The sequence below is a fragment of the Mesocricetus auratus genome, unplaced genomic scaffold, assembly GCF_017639785.1.
Source record: "Mesocricetus auratus isolate SY011 unplaced genomic scaffold, BCM_Maur_2.0 Super-Scaffold_100008, whole genome shotgun sequence".
NCBI lineage: Eukaryota > Metazoa > Chordata > Mammalia > Rodentia > Cricetidae > Mesocricetus > Mesocricetus auratus.
This window is the reverse complement of record NW_024429192.1, coordinates 36,269,390-36,288,208: the sequence shown is the minus strand read 5'-3', so window position 1 is coordinate 36,288,208 and position 18,819 is coordinate 36,269,390. Positions and strand designations below refer to the sequence as shown.

At 38.3% G+C, this 18,819-nt stretch overlaps 1 protein-coding gene across 4 annotated transcripts in view; it reads right to left on the bottom strand.

The window, feature by feature from the left end:
• The window catches only part of LOC101839044 (transmembrane protein 45A), an 85,601-nt gene that overhangs the window by 23,308 nt on the left and 43,474 nt on the right, over positions 1-18,819 (bottom strand). For 3 of the 4 annotated variants that reach the window (XM_013118162.3, XM_040750647.1, XM_005076729.4), the window contains exons 2-3: positions 1,472-1,664; positions 68-274 (exon numbers count right to left, since the gene is read on the bottom strand). In XM_013118162.3, coding sequence (XP_012973616.1) covers positions 68-274; positions 1,472-1,661 — 397 coding nt within the window. In that variant the 5' untranslated portion in view covers positions 1,662-1,664. Of the gene's footprint in view, positions 1-67; positions 275-1,471; positions 1,665-7,218; positions 7,264-18,819 lie in introns of all 4 variants that reach the window. The other variant, XM_040750646.1, reaches the window with a different exon arrangement.

Genomic DNA, 18,819 nt, shown 5'->3' with positions numbered 1-18,819 from the left:
ATAAAGCACTATATCAATGCCTGCTAATAAAAAGAACAGAAAACATATTATTTTCCCTCATACTTACACTCTACAAAGATGGCATTTGATAACATTAACTTGCTCAAGGATGTTGGAAGTAAATTGGTAGTGAAACATATGATTTGGGCTACACCCTGTAGTCCAAAGAAGAAGTACATGGTTGTGTGATGCCAGCCCAGAAGCTGGTTCCACTGGCCATCTTTATACAAGTTCAGGGATGGTCCGCCTGAGATAAACTGTTCCCCAACCATACCTGCAGAGGAACATACCACAGTTTTAGCAACCCTATTCCTAACTCTACTTAGTAGGTGTGAAGACACTGGGCCACGTGTTCATTGCTTATTCTAACATTACGACATTGATTACTCCCTCTGAGTTTTCTACTGAAAACCTAGCCATAATGACTTAGACTTGATTCAAAAGTTCAGCTGTTGGTTTGGATAACATGTTTCATCTACATATAGATAAATGATCCAAGTAACTGTTTCATATCCTTAACAATGATAATTTTAGTTCAACAACTGGCTCTAATCTAATGACTAGAGTCCTGAATGACTTGGAGGTTTGGATTTATGGTATGTGTCATATGAAGAATGTTTACTTTCTTTCTAGATATTACACCCTTAAGCAGCTATTACAAAGTAGGGTGTTTTCGGTGATTCCTGACAAAATCGATAAGGCATTTAGATTTTCCCCGATTAAGAATAATAGAGACTGTTCAAGCAGACTCTACATGTGGGTAATTATTCATGTAGACAGTTTTGTTGTTGTTTTTTAGACACTGCCTTGTTAACCTCTAGAATGGGCAGAGGAATCCTGCTCTTTGGAAGTGGTTACTTTGTAATTTGATGCTCATAACAAAGTTCTATTGACATGAATGAAAACAATTGGTAGAAAAATTAGAAGTGTTACTATTTACAAAGGAGCAGCTACCACATTACTGTGAAAATGCACAACCTTTTTATAGAATGTTCAACAGCAATGGAAAGTTCTTCAAGTTAAAAGTGAGCTGGAAACAAGGTGGTTGTACATGGAATAAGAGTTCCTTCAGACCCGACTCCCTCTATCATCTTGCAGAAATGATTTGTTTTTGCAGATTTCCAGTAATCACTTGATTAGTGTAATTTACAAAATGATTTCTTACAGAGTTTACTCTTTGAGAGATCAGAACAACTTGTATCAAACTATTTCACAGGCTTCAACTTGTGATACAAAGAAAATTCACTTAGTTGGCTAGGCAAATTAAATACTGTGACTCATTAAGGATTAGTATAATTATGAAATACCATTTTCCTAAGATTATGTCAGTTATAAACTATAATTGGGATAAATACTAAGATACATATTTATACAAAATCACTTAGTGTATCTCAATATTGTATTAACATTCTTTTCTCTCATGAAATATTACCCTAAAGAAGAAAACAGAACACAGCCACAGTCAACTTACCAGTTAAAGCCATTAAGACTGCAACAACTCCTTCCCAAATTTCTGTTCGACGTAAAAATGTTTTGGAACTAAGGTAGCAGGTCCGAGTTTGCTTTTTGTAAACATATTTCAGAATACCCTTTGTACTCCACCAAAACCCCATGAGAATAAAAAAGGTTCCAGGGAGGGCATGACCTCTGAAACTTCCCATGACCTACAAGAATAAGAAATAGACATTTAATTAAACTCAGCAGAAATACCTCCTGTCCCCACTGAGTACATTGCTGTCTGAGGATTATGAGTATACTATAGATCCTACTATAAGATGGACAATTCAAATAAAAATAAAATGAAAAATTGCATTTGTTTAACACCTGTCATGTGTTAGGCACCATGTCAAGTGTTTTTCATTATATCCTCAAACTAATTTTTAAAAACATATTCACAGATGAGAAATCAGTATTCAATTTTTAGCTGAGAAATGGGTTTGGAGAAGTAAAATGGCTTACAGAGATCTTAGAATTGATAAGTCAAAAGTTTTGGTTTCTTCAAAACATAGTATGTACTACACCATACAAGTGCCCATTAAGCATATAGGAAAAACTACTAGAGCAGAGGTCTCAATCTGTGGGTCATGACCCCTTTGGAGAGTCAAATGACCCATTCTCAGGGGTTGCATATCAAATACCCCCCCACATATGAGATATTTACATTATGATTGGAGATATTACACTATGATTCATAACTGTAGCGAATTCACAGTCATAAAGTAGCAATGAAATACTTTTATGGTTGGGGTCACACAACATGAGGAATTGTATTAAAGGAGGGTCACAGCATTAGGAAGGTTGAGAACCACTGTACAAATAAAAGTAACATGAACCTAATAATATCAAAAGTTCCCCCATTTTAAGATGTTTTTAAAAGAGAGTAATGTGAAACATAAAAAGATAAAGAGAAATGGCAAGTAAGATAGGACGAAAGACTGCCCAAAAGTGACAACACCAATGGATATGCAAAAGCAGATGGAGGAAAGCCCCTGAGTCCTCAACCCTGCCCAAAGAACTATGAAAACCTGAGGAAAGTCAGAAGTGGAAAAGGTGCACTTCCCCAGGGAAGAGCACACCAACTGGTTGCTCAGTGACAAATGATTAGAACTGAAGTAATAAATATTAGGAATATTACACTGACTGAATAGGTATTATGTAGGAATGTATATGTGTAAACAAATACATACACACATGTAGCAGCAATTAGTGAAAAAAAGAGGCCATGAATTTGAAGGAGAGTGGAAAGGGGATATGTGGAAGGTTTAGAGGGAGCAAGTGGAAAGGAGAAATACTATAATTATACAATAATCTTTGCAATAAAAATAAATAAATAAAAATTACAAATATAACATGAATATTCTAATTGAATACTGACCACAGAAAACCAAGAAGCATCTACATAATTTTTTGGTGAATTCTTTTTTATTTTTAAAATAAATGTTTATTTATTTATTTTATGCATATGAGTGATCTATCTGCATGTATGACTCTATGCCAGAAGAGGGTATCAGATTCTACTAGAGATGGTTGTGAGTCACAATGTGGTTGTTGAGAATTGAATCCAGGACCTCTGGAAGAATAGCCAGTGCTGTTAACCACTGAGCTATCTCTGCAGCCCTTGTTTTGGCAATTCTAAGTGTATAATTCCTAACTGTCATGGAGGGTTACTGGTATCTTCTGTGGTATTTAAATAAATTTCTTAAAGGTGGAAGCCATAGATGTATGGTGTCGTTTCCTCCTAACTCTGGAAAATGACCTAAGGACTATAAAGTTCTAATTTGGCAGGTGTCACTAGGTTCTTCTTATAAACAAGATAATTTTATCACAAAAAATCTCTACTCTGTTACGGAATAATCTTTTTGTATACTGTGAAGATGTGTCACTCTGGTTGGTTTAATAAAGAGCTGAATGGCTAATAGCTAGGCAAGATTTCCAGGCCAGAGGAGTCTGGGAAGCAGGGTGGACCTCAAAGAGACTCAGAGGAAGCATGGCATGTAGGAGAGAAGGTAACAACCCATGAGCCATGTGGCATAATGTAAATTAGTAGAAATGGGTTAATTTAAATTATAAGAGCTAGTTAGAAACAAGCCTAAGCTATAGGTTAATAATTAATAATAAGTCTTCATGTTATTTGGGAGCTGGCTGGCAGGAGAGAAAAACTCGCTACAAATGTCATCTAGTGTGGGACATATATTTCCACATAAGACCTGAGAAACCTTTAAGAAGGTTCCAAACACATAAAAACAGAGCCAAAAGTAGCTTCCTAGTCCTTGGCTACTGTCTTCTGACTTGAGCTACCAGCACGTCATGAGTTAAGCTGTGTGGCAGTTTAAGATTCTGCTCATGCAGACAGAAAAGGATGCAGATGCATAGTAAAGCAGGTTCTGAAGGAGAAAAGCTCTAAAGAGGTAATAGTGTGTTGAACAATGTGCATAGGCATAAGGAAAAGAAAAAGAAGAAGAGCATAGATAGTCATAAAAATAATTTTAAAATAATACAGTAAAGTCTTTAAAGAGAGAAGTATTTTTTAAAAAGAATAAGCCATGTAAGGATGGGAAATATTACAACACAGGGGATTTGGACTTTGAATGGTGCATTATTAATTTTTAATTATTTAAATGCTCATAACAGACAACAGCTGCTGACAGACATGGTATTGTGAAAGGGACTGATGAACTAAATCAGTGTATATACTGTAATCTTGGCTTCAAAATGAAATTTCAGATTGGAAAGTATGTTGCCTTGCAGGAGAAGCTATGCTTTTGTTTCAACAGGAAGTGAAACACTGTGGATTCCTTCCAGATTAATAAAGATCAGATTTGATCAGGGGAGACCTCCTGAGTATCTTGGCTACTGACATGGGGTAGAAACCAAGAAAGACTACAGGATAGTGGCGTGTAAGCTGATCTCTCTGCATAGGAACAGCTGGGAGAGGAGATGGCACATGACAAATCTTGTTGGCTACAAAGTCATCATAACTTGTCATTACATGCCATCCTCACATGGCATGGATAAAGATTTATATTACAGTTTGGTTATACAGTCCAAATGGAATTATAAAGTTGAAAGATGCTTTTTACCTGCTCAAACATAGAAAAAAATCTTTACCTTGCACATTGCACATTCCATACTTGTGTTAATGCAAATATGTATGTTACCTTTAAAACTTTGTATGTTTTCAGAGCAAGGGGTTCAGACACCAATGAAAACAGGTAGCCCAGGTGATCCAGGCTCTCAGTGTGCCTCTGTTGCAGTTTCCTCAGAATTCTGCATCCAGAACAGCATAAGCTTCAAGACTATTGGCTGAGATAGTCCAGTCTCACAGACTACTCCAGCCAAGACTTCAGATAAGCCCTAAATTTCCCCATCGCACTGAGATTGGACAACAGTTAGCTCCCCCAGGACTTGAACATTATCTTAATTTTGTCAGGGTCCCCTAAAGATGCTGTCAACCTCAGACAATCCACATTGCCAAAAGGGGATTGGGGGGATGGTCACATGTTGTTATTGGTCATGGTCAGGGAGGATACCAAACAAAGGAAATTAGATTCAGGGATCTCATTCTGAAAATGAAAAGGGGAAATAGAAATGATAGGATAAAGGGTAGATTATTGTATCTATTTTCAAACTAAAAAGAACAACTAATAGCCTCAAATACTTTATATTAGTATAGGTATTTTTGTATATTCATATAAATTTAAGGTTATTATTATCATTTTTTTGGTTTTATGAGACAGGGTTCCTCTGTATTGTTTCGGAGGCTGTCGGTCCAGCCCGGCCTCGAACTCACAGAGATCCACCTGCCTCTGCCTCCTGAGTGCTGGGATTAAAGGCGTGTGCCACCACCGCCCGGCTATAACAATTAAACTTATAGTCATGTTAGGTATGTTTTCAAGGTTAATCAGAGACATATTTTAAATAGATAGGTGGTAGTCAAACACTTCAGAGACCTACAGAATATGGCATTTTAATGTTTTAATAGCATATGGCTTTTCATGACAGTGATACTCATCTGCTCCTGGCAACAACAATCTACTTCATAAAATAATGCTGGGCATTGAAGATGCTTCCTTTGTGGCAAAAGCTAGCCATTTGAGCAAGAAACTTCCCTTGCCTTGACTGCTAACAGTATACTGTCCAAACCGAGAAGCAGGACATAAAAGAAAGCGACTGCTAAACTTTTCTAAGACAGAGCAAGACAGTCCTTCAAAAATTGCTACTTCACAGAAAAAGTCTGTCAGATAATTAATAACAAGTCTCTGTGGTTATTTGGTAACTGTCTGGTGGGACAGAGACTCACTAGACTACTCTGGTGTCTTAAAAGTCAACTCATATTCACCATGCCCTGAACTATCTGCCTAATGTGAGAATGTAACTTGATCCCCATTACCTATTTGGTTAATAACACTCTTTTCATCCACTTGCCTGAGTAAAAAATATGAAAATTACATTGGACTTTGACTATTTACCAAAAATAAATAAATTAGTTATTGAAAATTATCACCTGGGTTGACTAATATCAACCTTTTGCTACCCCAACTTCAGGTGACATTCCCTAGCCATTTCAATACCATCTACTTGGTAAATTTTGCCTACATCCATCATAATTCAATTACAATGCCCCTGTCCTTTTAATCTAAACCAATCTGATGGGTCTGATGCTCCCGTTTTTAAAGGATTCTGGAAAATAAAGACATAGCAATTATGATACTTGCTGGCAAAGGACCCAACAGACAGTCATTCCTAGCAATTAAAATGGCAAACAGTTTCACTTCACTTTCAAAGTGGAGAGAAAATTTGCTCACATCCTCAAATATACCAGTTGTCTCTTCTCTTAGAGAAATCATTATCCATTGATCAATCAACTGTTTCCTGATCTACAGATACTGGCAGATGTAACTTGTTCCATATGAAAGCCAACTCCATAAGTAGAGCATGGAGAGTTCTAAACCCACAAACAGGCGTGGTCTTTGAGGAAGAATGTGGGGCCTCCTTCCTCACTCACAAAGTAGAATTCACTAGGCAGTCAGTAGCAATCATTGGGAAATTCTAGAGTAGAAAATAGAAAGACCCTCTATCCTGATCTTAACTGATTCTATCTGAAAGTTCAATCACTGCCCTCCATATATGATTAATTCTAAATTGTCACTCCAAATAACATCAAAATATTATTCTTTTGACTAAAAATAAACAAAAACAAAAGTCCCACCCAATATCTCCTTATATCCCATTGGTTCAGTTTTTGTTGACTACAACACACACACACACACACACACACACACACACACACACACACACTTACTCAGCACCAAAAAGATATATGATTTTAAACTCTTGTACTGAAAAGGCAATATTATACTGTAAAGCAGTGTTACAAACTACAGACTGTAAATAGAAGACAAACTCAGCCAAGAGTAACAGACACTTTTCTTGGTAGAATCACAAACAACTCATTTCAATATAAAGTGAGTAATATTATGAGCAAGAACATAAATTACAATTTTATCCTAAGCCACAACCAAAAAAGCACTTGTGTCTTAGTGATTCATATTTCAGGACACATATGTAACTTCTAGTTTACTAAAAACAAAACAAACAAACAAGCAAAAAACCCCAGCTGTTTCTTGCACTTCACTTTGCTATTTGCCTCATTCAAAGAAAATGATTCAGGCATATGGAAATTTCTTGATCCTCCATCATTCCATACCAGCACTTTACCTTAATCCTCTGCTCAAAGTCAAGTCCAAGTCAATTGTCTTCTCTCTAGAAGAAGGAAAAGCAGATGCTGACTGCTCCTGTATCTAACACCACCTCCTTCTGCTGCTTTGATAATCAGCCTATTAGCTTATCTTTCCAGCATCAAGTCAGGCAGTTAAGTTTTAGATTGGGTCACAGTGTATTTAAGGTCAAGGAAAACACCTTGCCTCCTACCTACCAGGCTGCTCGCCTGAGCCATGTGCTACCTGCTTTGTGAGTCACATAACTTCTCTTTCAGGATATCAAGACAGATAGAAGACAAAAAAATAATTATAACAATGATATTAAATTGTCTGCTAGATGTTCTAAGGAAATAAACCAGTTCCTAATGGGCAATGCCTCAAGAAAGAGATTGCCACAGGGGTCAGTATTGAGTCATAGACGAACTGAAACTACAAGAATAAATAAAAAAGAACAAGAACTACTCTGAGTCAGTGTTATAACTCAAAGAATTTGGAACACTACTGGCCTAACCACCGCCTGTGTTGCACAATAACATCTCAGGTGCTCAGGGAACCTACTGGATAATTGACACAACTCCTGTTGACACCAGAGAGGAGAAAAACAGCAATCTTGAAGAGCTGAGTTCTTCACTAACAGGTTGGCCACAAGTTATTTGAGAATTAAGATGCTGGCACACCTAAAATGGGGACAAGGTTCCATCTGAGGAGGGTATATAGTGAAAGAGATTATTATAAAGCAGTGAGTGAATGAATGACTCTACGTAAGCCGGGTACAGAGGAAAGGTAACATTCTGATAGAGGAAGTGATCTAAGGGAAACTCTTATGTACTGTTGACAAAAATGTAAATTAGTGTAACCATGATAGAAAGCTATGTGGCTATATGATTCAGTAATATCATTATATATATATATGTGTGTGTGTGTGTATTCAAATGAAATCAAATAAAGTATAAGTATGTCAAAGAGACATCTTCACTCTTATATTGATTGTTGCCCTGTTCACAGTAGCTAAAACATGGAGTTAACCTAAGTATCCTTCAATATATGAATGGATAAAGATGGGGATGTAGAGATGGCTCAGCTATAAAGGGTGCTTGCTGCTCTTTTAAAGGACCAGAGTTCAATTCCCAGAACTCACACAGGTAATTCCAGTTCTAGGGGATCTGACTTTCTTTTCTGGCCTCTATGGGCACTGGCATATATGTGCACAAACTGGCACATATACACAAATAAATAAAAGAAATGACAAATAAAAAATATTTATACACATACACACAGTGAAAAATAATCCAGTCATTTGCAACAACATGGGCAAATACACAAGATTTCATGATTCAAGAAATAAGAAAAACACCACATGACCACTTATTGTGGAGTACCATGGAGTTGACCTAATAGCAGTAGAGAGTGGAATAGAGGCTATGGAAGGTTTTTAGAGGGGAGGGAAGAGGGATGAAGTTGGATAGAAAACTTGTCTGTGGGTACACAGTTACTTCTAGGTAAGAAGAATAATTTCTGATAGTCTTTTGCACAGAGGAATAATAAATTTAACAATACTGAATTAAGCTTCAAAAAGCAAAAAGTGATTTTGAATATTGTGCTACAAAGAATGATAAAAATGAAGTAATAAATATGTAAAAAGCAAGCTGATTTGACTTTTATGCAATGTCTACATGGATCAACACATGTGCTTCACAAATATATACAATTTTCAATTAAAAGCAAATAAAAGTAATGTAGTACTAACAACTTTTTAAGAAGAATGGGTAGAAAGGGCTGGAGATATGAGTCAGCAGGTAAAGGTACCTGTCCCTGTGCCTGACTTGGATTCCTGGTGCCCACAAGGTAGATGGAGAGAACTGTATCTCCAGTATCTACAAATGCACTGTTGCACTCACACCCACACAGACAAACACAATAAAATATTTTAAAAGAAACAGGAAGAATTACACAATAAGTTTTAGTAGTCACCTAGTCTGATCTTAGGATCAAACTCCTATGTTTCCACATATTATTGAGCAATTCTATTTACATTTCTCCATCTTGATTATTCTTGAGAAAGTAAAGACAATATACTTTTTTCTGAATAGTGTAAATAATGATAAAGTAACACTTCAATATACTTATCTTATTGTAAGATGCTTAACCTTGGAAAAGTTTAGTGGGGGTTCAAATATCTCTACCCAACACCTCAAATGCTCAAGCCTCTGCTCTTTGAATATAATTTCCATATCTTCTTAGCCCTACATCTCCCCTCACAATGATTATATGAATTTGTCTCTTTATTCCTGTTTACAGATGAATTCAATATATAGTGGATATCAAATACATTTTCCTGGACAGATATATTCAGGTAAATGAACTTGCCCCAGCTTTTCAGTCCAGGCTTATAATCTCAGCTACATGGGAGGCAGAAGCAGTAGAGTTGTACATTTAAGGGCAGTCTGTTCAACTTAGCAAGACCCTTTCTCAAAACAGGAAATAAAGAAACAAACAGGGCAGGTAGGACTAGTGGACACAGGACAGTAGTATACAGTACATGGCTAGCATCTGCAAGGCTGTAAATTCAGTCTCAGTGCCAACAAACAGACAGTACCAGCAATAAAAACAAAAGAACCCAAACTGCCCCAGTTTGCCATCTATTACTATGATAAACACCATGGCCAAAAGTAACTCAGGGAAGAACCATATTATTTAGCTTATATATATCTCAATCACAATTGATTATTGAATGAAACCAGGGCAGAAACTCTAGCAGGAACAGAGACAGGAAAGGAGAAACTACTTTCTTATACAATTCAGGACTGCCTATCAAGGGGTGGTACCTCCTACAGTGGGCTGGACCCTCCCATATAGGTCATTAATCAGAAAGAAAAAGACAAAAAAATGCCTTGCAGATATGCCCACAGGCCAATCTAATGGAGGCAATTCCTCAACTGAGATTTCCTCTTCCCAGATATGTCTAGGTTTGTGTCAAGTTGACAAAAAGATTAACCAGCACAAACACAAAAAGAAAAAATATATCCTCTTGCTATGTGGTACATTTTCACCTACTTGGGAAGCTGAAGCCAGAGGATCAAAAGTCCAAAGCTGAGTTCATCTACAAGTTCATCTAGAAGCCAGTTTGGTCAACTTAGTGAGCTCCTGTCTCAAAATAAACAAGGGGTTGGGGATATAGAGTACTTGCTTAGTTGTATTTGAGACTCTAGATTCAAGGCACAATATGGCAACAAACTAAATAACATACATAGACACAAGCGAAAAATAGTTGCATGCAGAAAATGTTTAACCTAGTAGAGACAAATACACAAACAACTCTAAACCGTCATGAAGTATAGAGAAAGAAATGGGAACAAGGAAGGGGCAAGATTCTGACTGTAACTAATCTACAAGCCAGTGGCTCCTAGTTTCTCAGTACATGTCTCACTTCTTCTCTTGGTGTTCAACACATTCTTTGCTCCCAGCTGCCAATACTTGGGAACCACCTTGATGATAAGAAAACCGGTGCATGCTGATAAGAAAAGATAGATAATCCTTTCATCAAAAGATAGCTTTGTTTGCCAGGGAGTCCTACAAATTTACTGTTACTCAGGACATAATTCATGGCCCAAAGAAGAAACTAAATGACTCTGAAAAGTGAGTATATTGTAACATCGTCTCCTACTAGAAGGTCCTTCCCTCTGTCTCTAACACTTCCTCCATGAAGTCTTCCCTTTTTTCTTCCTCCCTCCCTTTCACAACTGAGACTTGGTCTATGATTACAGGTAGAGGAGACAAGGGCAAAAGAAATGGGACTCAGGAGTCTTGGGTAGAGAGATGGTCTCTGAGTGTCCAGGCATAGTCTCCACCTCCTATCTCCTTGTTGGAGTGCTGAGATTATATATGTCTTCTACAGCATACTTCTTTACATGGCTTCTGTGGATTCAAACTCAGGATCTCATACTTGCTTGGCAAGAGCTTTACCCATGGAGCTGTCTCGCCAGATGAGATCCTGTCTCATCAAAACAAAATAAAAAAAAAGCTCATGGGATGGTCCCAAATATTTCAGTTTTCAAAATGAAGTCATGAAATTCAAAATAATAATTTTATTGGTACAGCTGTATATATGCTGGATCCCTGCAAGTTTGGCATCTACCATTTAGTCTTAAATGCCTGACCTGTGATGGCAGTCTCCACCATTCAAGCTTCTATTTTCTCTAGTTTAAGACATTGGTCATGTTCTGAAAAGACTACACAGAATTATATTGTGTTATATTGCCATAACTATTTTATGAGTCATTACCCTCTTAGTATGCCTACTTTTATAAGTTAAACTTTTTTAAAAGAAAGAAAAAATAAAGACATAGACATAAATGCATGTATTTAAGTGAAAGCTACTAGTGTGAAAGAGTGTAGTTTGTATGATCTACTGATATGATTACTTGGAAAAGACAAGGTTTTTGTAAAGAGGTCAGAGGTTGCAATGCTCTCAGGAGGAAGGGATGAATAAGCAGATGTAACACCTATGTTTAGTAAATACTATTATAAGATACTGTAACTATGGATAGGTAACATTCCATATCTGTCAAAGGTCAAAGAACTTAAAAACAAAAAGAGCACTACTGTTACTTACAGATATAATTAATAATGTGTGATTATCAGTCAGTTTACCATAGCAAGCCACACCACCGTAAGATGTTGGTTATTAGGAAACTGTGCAGAGTATAATTTCTGCACCACTTCCAAAAATAGTCTATTATTTAAAAAATATAGTGAAAAGCACTAAATACTAGGGCAGACATTTGCTCTAACTATAGAACTCTCATTCTATATTATTTGCTTAAAGTTTCTTTCTTTTAAATCAAAGAAATAAAAAATTTTAAGTGCTGCTTGGCAGGGTTTAACCCCACTCTAGTCCCTTTCACTCTCCCTGATGGCAACCACCACTGTCTGTGTTTCTGTTCTGATGTATTTATTTGCTCTTTTATCACAACATTGTCTTGGTTGCTATGGTGGTTATTTTCTTTCCTGCTTGATTCCCCTCCTCCACCCTAGTATTTTGAATTAAACTTGGGGCCTTTGTAATTGCTAAGCAAGCATGCTGACACTCAACTCTATCCTCATCCCTTACATTATCATTTTCAAGTCAGAGGCTTATATCTCTATCTCTGTTCTCCTTTGATGTTGACTTTACTATTGGGGGTCATTTGCCTTTGTGTGTAAACTTCAGAAGCAGAGTGTCTGCTCCACACAGTAAATTCCTCAGGATGATTGTAATTGCAATGACTCTAAAGACCAAGTTAGGAAACATTTAAACAATACTCGTTTCTATCTGTAAGTATGGAATATCTTTCTCCTTATCTATGTTCTTGATTTCTTGTCAGAAGTTTACTTCTCCTCATGCATATTATACATATTTTACCAAATTTATGGATTTGTTTCCCTCTAACTCTCCTCCTCCTCACTCCTCTCCCTTTTCTTTCTCTACAGTCCTCTCTTGTGTTGACACTAATGCTACCATATTTCATCTTTTAATTGGTGTATTTACTGTATGACCTAATAAATTTAGTATGATGGGGTATTCTTGTCTTGTTGCCAACCCTTACGAGAAGGTGTCTAGTTTTTTACCATTAAGTATGACTCACTATGAAATTTACTATAGATTTTATTTTGATATCCTGAATCTAGTAAAGGACATTCCCTTTCTATACTTACTTTGCCTTCTAGTTGTTTTCAATTGTGCACACAAAAGAATGAAAATCTACAAAGCTAGTTACTGTCAGCTCATAGAAGACAAACCATGTTCAACACTATGGTAATAACTGTAAGGTGGTGTAGCAGTACTTTTTCAATGGAATCACCAGCTCACAAATAATGACACTGAGACTTATTATTAATTATAAAAGCTCAGCCTTAGCTTACCTTTGTCCCACTAGCTCTTATAACTTAAATTAATTTGTTTCTATTAATCTATGTTTTACCATTTGGCTTTTTATCTTTTTTTTTCATTCTGTATGTCTGACTCCTTTCCATGTCTCCTTAGCATCTCCCTAACATAATTCATATGCCTACATTCCTCCTCCTCTTTCTCTCTCTCTCTGGAAATCCCACCTATCTCTCTCGCCTAGCTATTGGCCATTCAGCTCTTTATTAAACCAATCACAGTGACACATCTTCATATCTTCATACAGTGTACAAATATCCCACAACAACATGGACAATTCAGTAAAGAAGGATGCTTAAACCATCCCACAATACAAAAGTCTAGCTTCTATTTAAAGACACACAAGAAGAGGTGTAGTTGAATGTTTTTCTCTGTCCCGCTGGTCCCCTGGACCAGTTTCTCTCCTGTTCCTGGGTTCCTGCAGTCGCTTATGTACTAATCACTAGAGGCTAATATTAAATATCATTGCTTGGCTGATGGCTCAGGCTTATTACTGGCTAGCTCTCTCTTGTAAATTAACTTATTTTTTTTAATATCTGTGTATCACCATGTGGCCATGGCTTACCAGTAATGCTCTGGCATCTTATATCTTTAGCAGCTACCTGGCAACTCTCTGATTCCACCTTCATTCATTCTTTCTTTCTTCTTCTCTGTTTGGATTTCCCACCTAGCTATATTTTGCTTGGACATTGGCTAAATCAGCTTTATTTAGCAGCCAATAAAAGAAACATATATTCACAGCATACAGAAGGGCATCTCATATCAAAGAGGGTTTCCCTCAAAGGCTTCTGTAACATTCTAGGGACACATGAATCTCATTCCCAGTTACCCTGGCCTTAAAGTGTGTCTGAATCCCTTGTCGATCCCAGTAAATTTACACAATCTTTATCGGCATATAAAATGTTTCCATGAAGACATCATGTACAAAATACAATTATGCTACTCACTGAACACAGAAAAGAAAGTTACTAGCTCTGGTTTATAGTGGAGTCACAGACATGTAGTAACCCAAACTAACTTACTTAAAAAAAGTATCTAACTACCAGTGACTACACATGATTCACCATTGTGGTGCACATTTATTTGAAACTGCCGAAAACTGTTGAAAACCTACAGGCGTTTTTGGATGTCATTGGCATATCTAAAAAGAACATCTTATAGATCTATCCTTACAGGCTTGGCAGTCTTGATGATGACTTATCTGCCTGCTTGCCATCCTGCATTCTCACACCCTCACCCTCCTCTCTTTACCTGTCCACACCCAATTTTCAGAAGGGCAGAAAAAAACCAAAGAACCACTTAAGTATCTCCTCCACTGCTTTTATTTTAAACCTATTTATGACTGCCATCCTACAGGGATGGATTTTAGCAAATTCCTGAGTTTCTTGAGAGAAAATTCAATTTCCTACAAAAAAGTGCCTCTAAGGTTCTTTGATGGGTGGATGTTGGGGAACTTGGGGCTTTTGTCTGTCTGCATATTTATTCTCTCCCTCAATCCTCCACCTACCTACCCATGCTGTCAAAAATATTCATTATAAAACTTTACTGTGCCAGGGCTAGTTCTAGCCATTGTTGACAAGACATACAAGGCATGTACTTATGGAGTAAGAAGGCAAATAGGAATCATAGAATAATAAATACAGTGGAATCCTTATTTTAACAGTACCTGCACCACATGGGGGTTAGTCAGAAGAGGCTCTTTATGTCTTTCCTTGGTGCTAACATTCTGAGTCCTAATTAGAATAAGATCCCTGGATGATTCACATGCACACTAAAGATTGCAAAACACTAGTCTAGGACAGAACTTCTCATCTGCAACATTACTGTCATTTCAAACTGGTTAATTCTTTGTATGGCAGTGGGGTACTGTACTACATAATGCATTGTAGTGTGTTGATAAGGATTCCTGATCTGTGCATTCTAGATGTATCCAGCACACTTCATTAGTTGTGATAATAGGAAATACCTTCAGATATTTATAATGTTCCCTGGAGGACAAAATCGTGTTTTATTTGCCAATTAAGGAAGTCTGGTCTAGGAGACCCTTAGTCAAATCCTCTTAACATCAAAATATTTTCTTCTTTTTCATAAGAAAAAAAAAGTTACAAGTTTTACTGTTCAACCAAGGCTGGGTGCACCCATTTTGAGAAATATAAAGTACACACCTATCACAATGAAATGAAGAAACAATCAATATTGAAGTAATGTTTGTACAATTCCTATGTTAAATATTTTACCCAGAAATCTTTTTGCGTTTGTGTTTTAATATTACAATTAAGGATAAAATGGGCACGGATTAAATATAGCATATCAAGGCCTCATGATTGGCTGTCATCTCTAGCAATTATATTTACACTAGCTACAATCATATAACGCTTTTTTTTTGTCTTAGCAATGGGCTATTGGGCATCATAATGTAGGTCAAGAAGCAGAAGTCAGGCATGGAGATGGGAGATTCATGTTCCAATCCAGTGAAAGAAAAATTGAGACTCCAAATAAAGCCTGAAGCCAGTGTGGTGGTGGAAGTAACATCTAGTTATGATTGGAATGGGGTTGGGAGTGGGGATATTCAAGTAAATAACAGACCTCTGAGTCCATATCAGGAAATCTGCTTTGTTTTTATTCTCTCTGTAGACCAGGCTGGCCTCGAACTCACAGAGATCCACCTGCCTCTGCCTCCCGAGTGCTGGGATTAAAGGCGTGCGCCACCAACGCCTTGTTTTTATTCTCAACAAGTACTTTAAGTCGTATACCCATGCTAGGACATAGTAACTTCGACAAATGCCCTCGACAAGGTAACACGGGAAGTAATTCCCACTAGTGCGAAAATAACACAGGCAGTGGATGGGGAACACAGTGAGGGGTAAGGGGGAGTGGGAGCTGGGAAGAAGAGAGGGGGAGAAGAGAAAGACAGAGTAGGTCATGGGGGAACAGGAAGTTGAGGGGGTGGGGGTAGAATAGGGGGAAGAGGGAATCATAAGATCGAAGACAGATCAGGCACCAGAGTGACCTCGAGTGATCTAAAGGGATAACACCAATTGGCAAGCTAAGCAATAGTGGAGGGACCACCTCGAATGCCCATTCCTGATAATGAACTAGATGTCTATAACCATCTGGGAGCCTTCATCCAGTGGCTGATGGAAGCAGAAGCAAACACACATTTAAACACTGAACTGAACCCAAGGAACCCAGTGGCAGAGAGAGAGGAGTGATGAGCAAATTGGCAAAGAATGAGCTGGCAAAACCAGCAGAGACAGCTGATCTGAACAGGGGAGAGCTCTTGGACCCCAGACTGACAGCGGGGAGGCTAACATGGGACTGATCTGGACCCCCCGAATGTGAGAGTCAGTGAGGAGGCCTGGGCAACCTAAGGAGCCTTGAGCAGTGGATCAGTGTCTATCCCTGGAATACAAACAGTCATTGTGTGCCCATAGCACAAAGAGGGATGCTCTCTCAGCCTGGACTCTTAGGGGAATGCCTAGACCCTACCCTGAGTGAAATGACAGACTCTAGATATCCGCTATGTGGAAGGAATTGGCAATAGGGTGAGAGGCTGGGGGGGGGGGAGTGCTGGAGGAGGGGCGGGAGAGGGAACTGGGATTGACATGTAAAACAAGCTATTTAAAATTAAAATAAAAAATGATATAAAAAAATAACACAGGCAGCAAATACCAAAGGCTGAGCTTGAGGGAATGGGGGCTTTGGCTCCACTATGAGGCATGAGCTGAACTCTGCTGTGTGAAAGGGCTGAGCCTGTGGTGGGGACTAAATTTACAAAGGTCACTATCCAACCCTCCTACCCTAATCTGTAATTCATCTGTCTTTCCCAAAAGCAGCAGCTGAGTTTGCAGACATTTGACAATTTGTCTCAACTATCCAGAACTGATCATAGTAAAAGACAAGGGACCCATGGCTCCTAGATGCTTCCACTAACGTAGTACAACTTTCTCTTACTGGGCTAGCATTATGTCTTGTGTTCACTGTCTTGGCCCTCTGAGAGTCACAAGTCTGGGTAGGCCTCAGAGGCAGAGTTGGTGTTGGCTGGGCCAGGATTCCTCTCAAAGTCCCAGTGGAGAATTGCTTTCCTTGTCTTTACTCTTTCCCTGGAGATCTCCTGCATGCCTGGCTGCCAGGAATCCTCTACCTCCAAGTCAGCAGTATAACATCTTCACACCTTCCTGCACCCTCCCCGGCCCTGCCCTCCATTCTCTACAGATTTCATACTCTTGATTGTTTTAGGAGGGCCTCATGATTACATTGGACCTTCTGAATTATCAGGTGATCTCTCTATCCCTAATCACACCTGTCAAACCCTTTCTAACAGAAAGAGTCACCTATGCCTGTTTCCCAGCAGTTAAGATGCCTCTTCTTGGAGGATCATCGTTCATCTTAGTATAATGCCTTTAAGACCTGTCACAAGGAAAGATGACATTCATAATTAACAGTTTCAAAACTGACAAAGGCTGGAGGAGAAGAGAACAGGAATAGGGGTGTCTACATGTTACTAGGTCTCAAACTGTTTGAGGAGGGAACAGAAGATTGTGTGTTCCCTGGTTCTCAACACAAGCTGTAACTTGGGACCTCTTGAAGTCCTCATTAAAAGCTGCAACATACTGCAATTATATTTCCCCGAATACATATACAAAATTCTCAACAAGGAAGCAAAAGTGTTTCAAAATTACAATGTCAGGGTGCCAATCTCTACAAATTCTTTTCAATTACATTAGGTGGGCTCAGGATACACATATTCAAGGTTTTCTTGGGGAACTGTTTGAAATTCAAATTCTAGGATCAAGATAACTCACATAAAAAGCCAGTTAGACCATATTCATGTGGCTGAGGAAGCATGGGATTTAACTCTGCCTGGTTTTCTCCTCTAATGTGTAAGTGATGGTGTTAGCAAAATGACTTTATAAAGCCAAAGAAGCAGACAGAAGTAAAGTTCTTACCACACAGCAGTGATGCTTCACGTGAGAAGCTTGTTCCATTTCAGACTCCCCCACTCTCTCCAGAGGGAAGCCTAACTTTCTTCAGATGGGAAACAAGGGGCTTTCTATGACCACTAAGAGAATGATTAGAAGGTACTGAGCACAGCCTGTTCTGCCTCATTGACTGAGACAGACTTTAGAAAGATTCATCTCCATGTGATGTGAGAGGGGTAGTGTAGTTTTGGCGCAAAGCTGTGGGGTTCTCCTCACACTGAAACCTAGGTATCAGGAAGAAGAAGAAACCAGAAAGACTGGAGCTCCCTGTGGGAAAGTATGTGAGATGTGTGGTTGATTTGACAGTGATCAAGACTTAGTAGTAAGGGTTCGCTTATACAAAACATCTGGAAAATTATAAGAACATCCAGTGTCTTCTAGTCCTTCCTCTAAACCCATTAAACCTGAGTCTCTGGGATAAGTCTCAGAAATCAATCTTTCATTTTCTTCCTTTCTTCTCTTGCCCTCCCTCCCTTCCTGTTTTTCTTTCCCTTTCTGCCCTCTTACATGATTTTCTGTTCTGAATTTTCCAATACTAATTAGAATTGAAACCACCCAGACAGACCCCTTTTATTGTCTTTGATATCTAAACACATTTGTTCTTACCAACTGAAATACCACATTAAAGTTGGAGTCAGCTGCTTCACATCTGCGTGTATAGACTGTTAGACTGCTTGCGTTGTTGCTCTGTGTG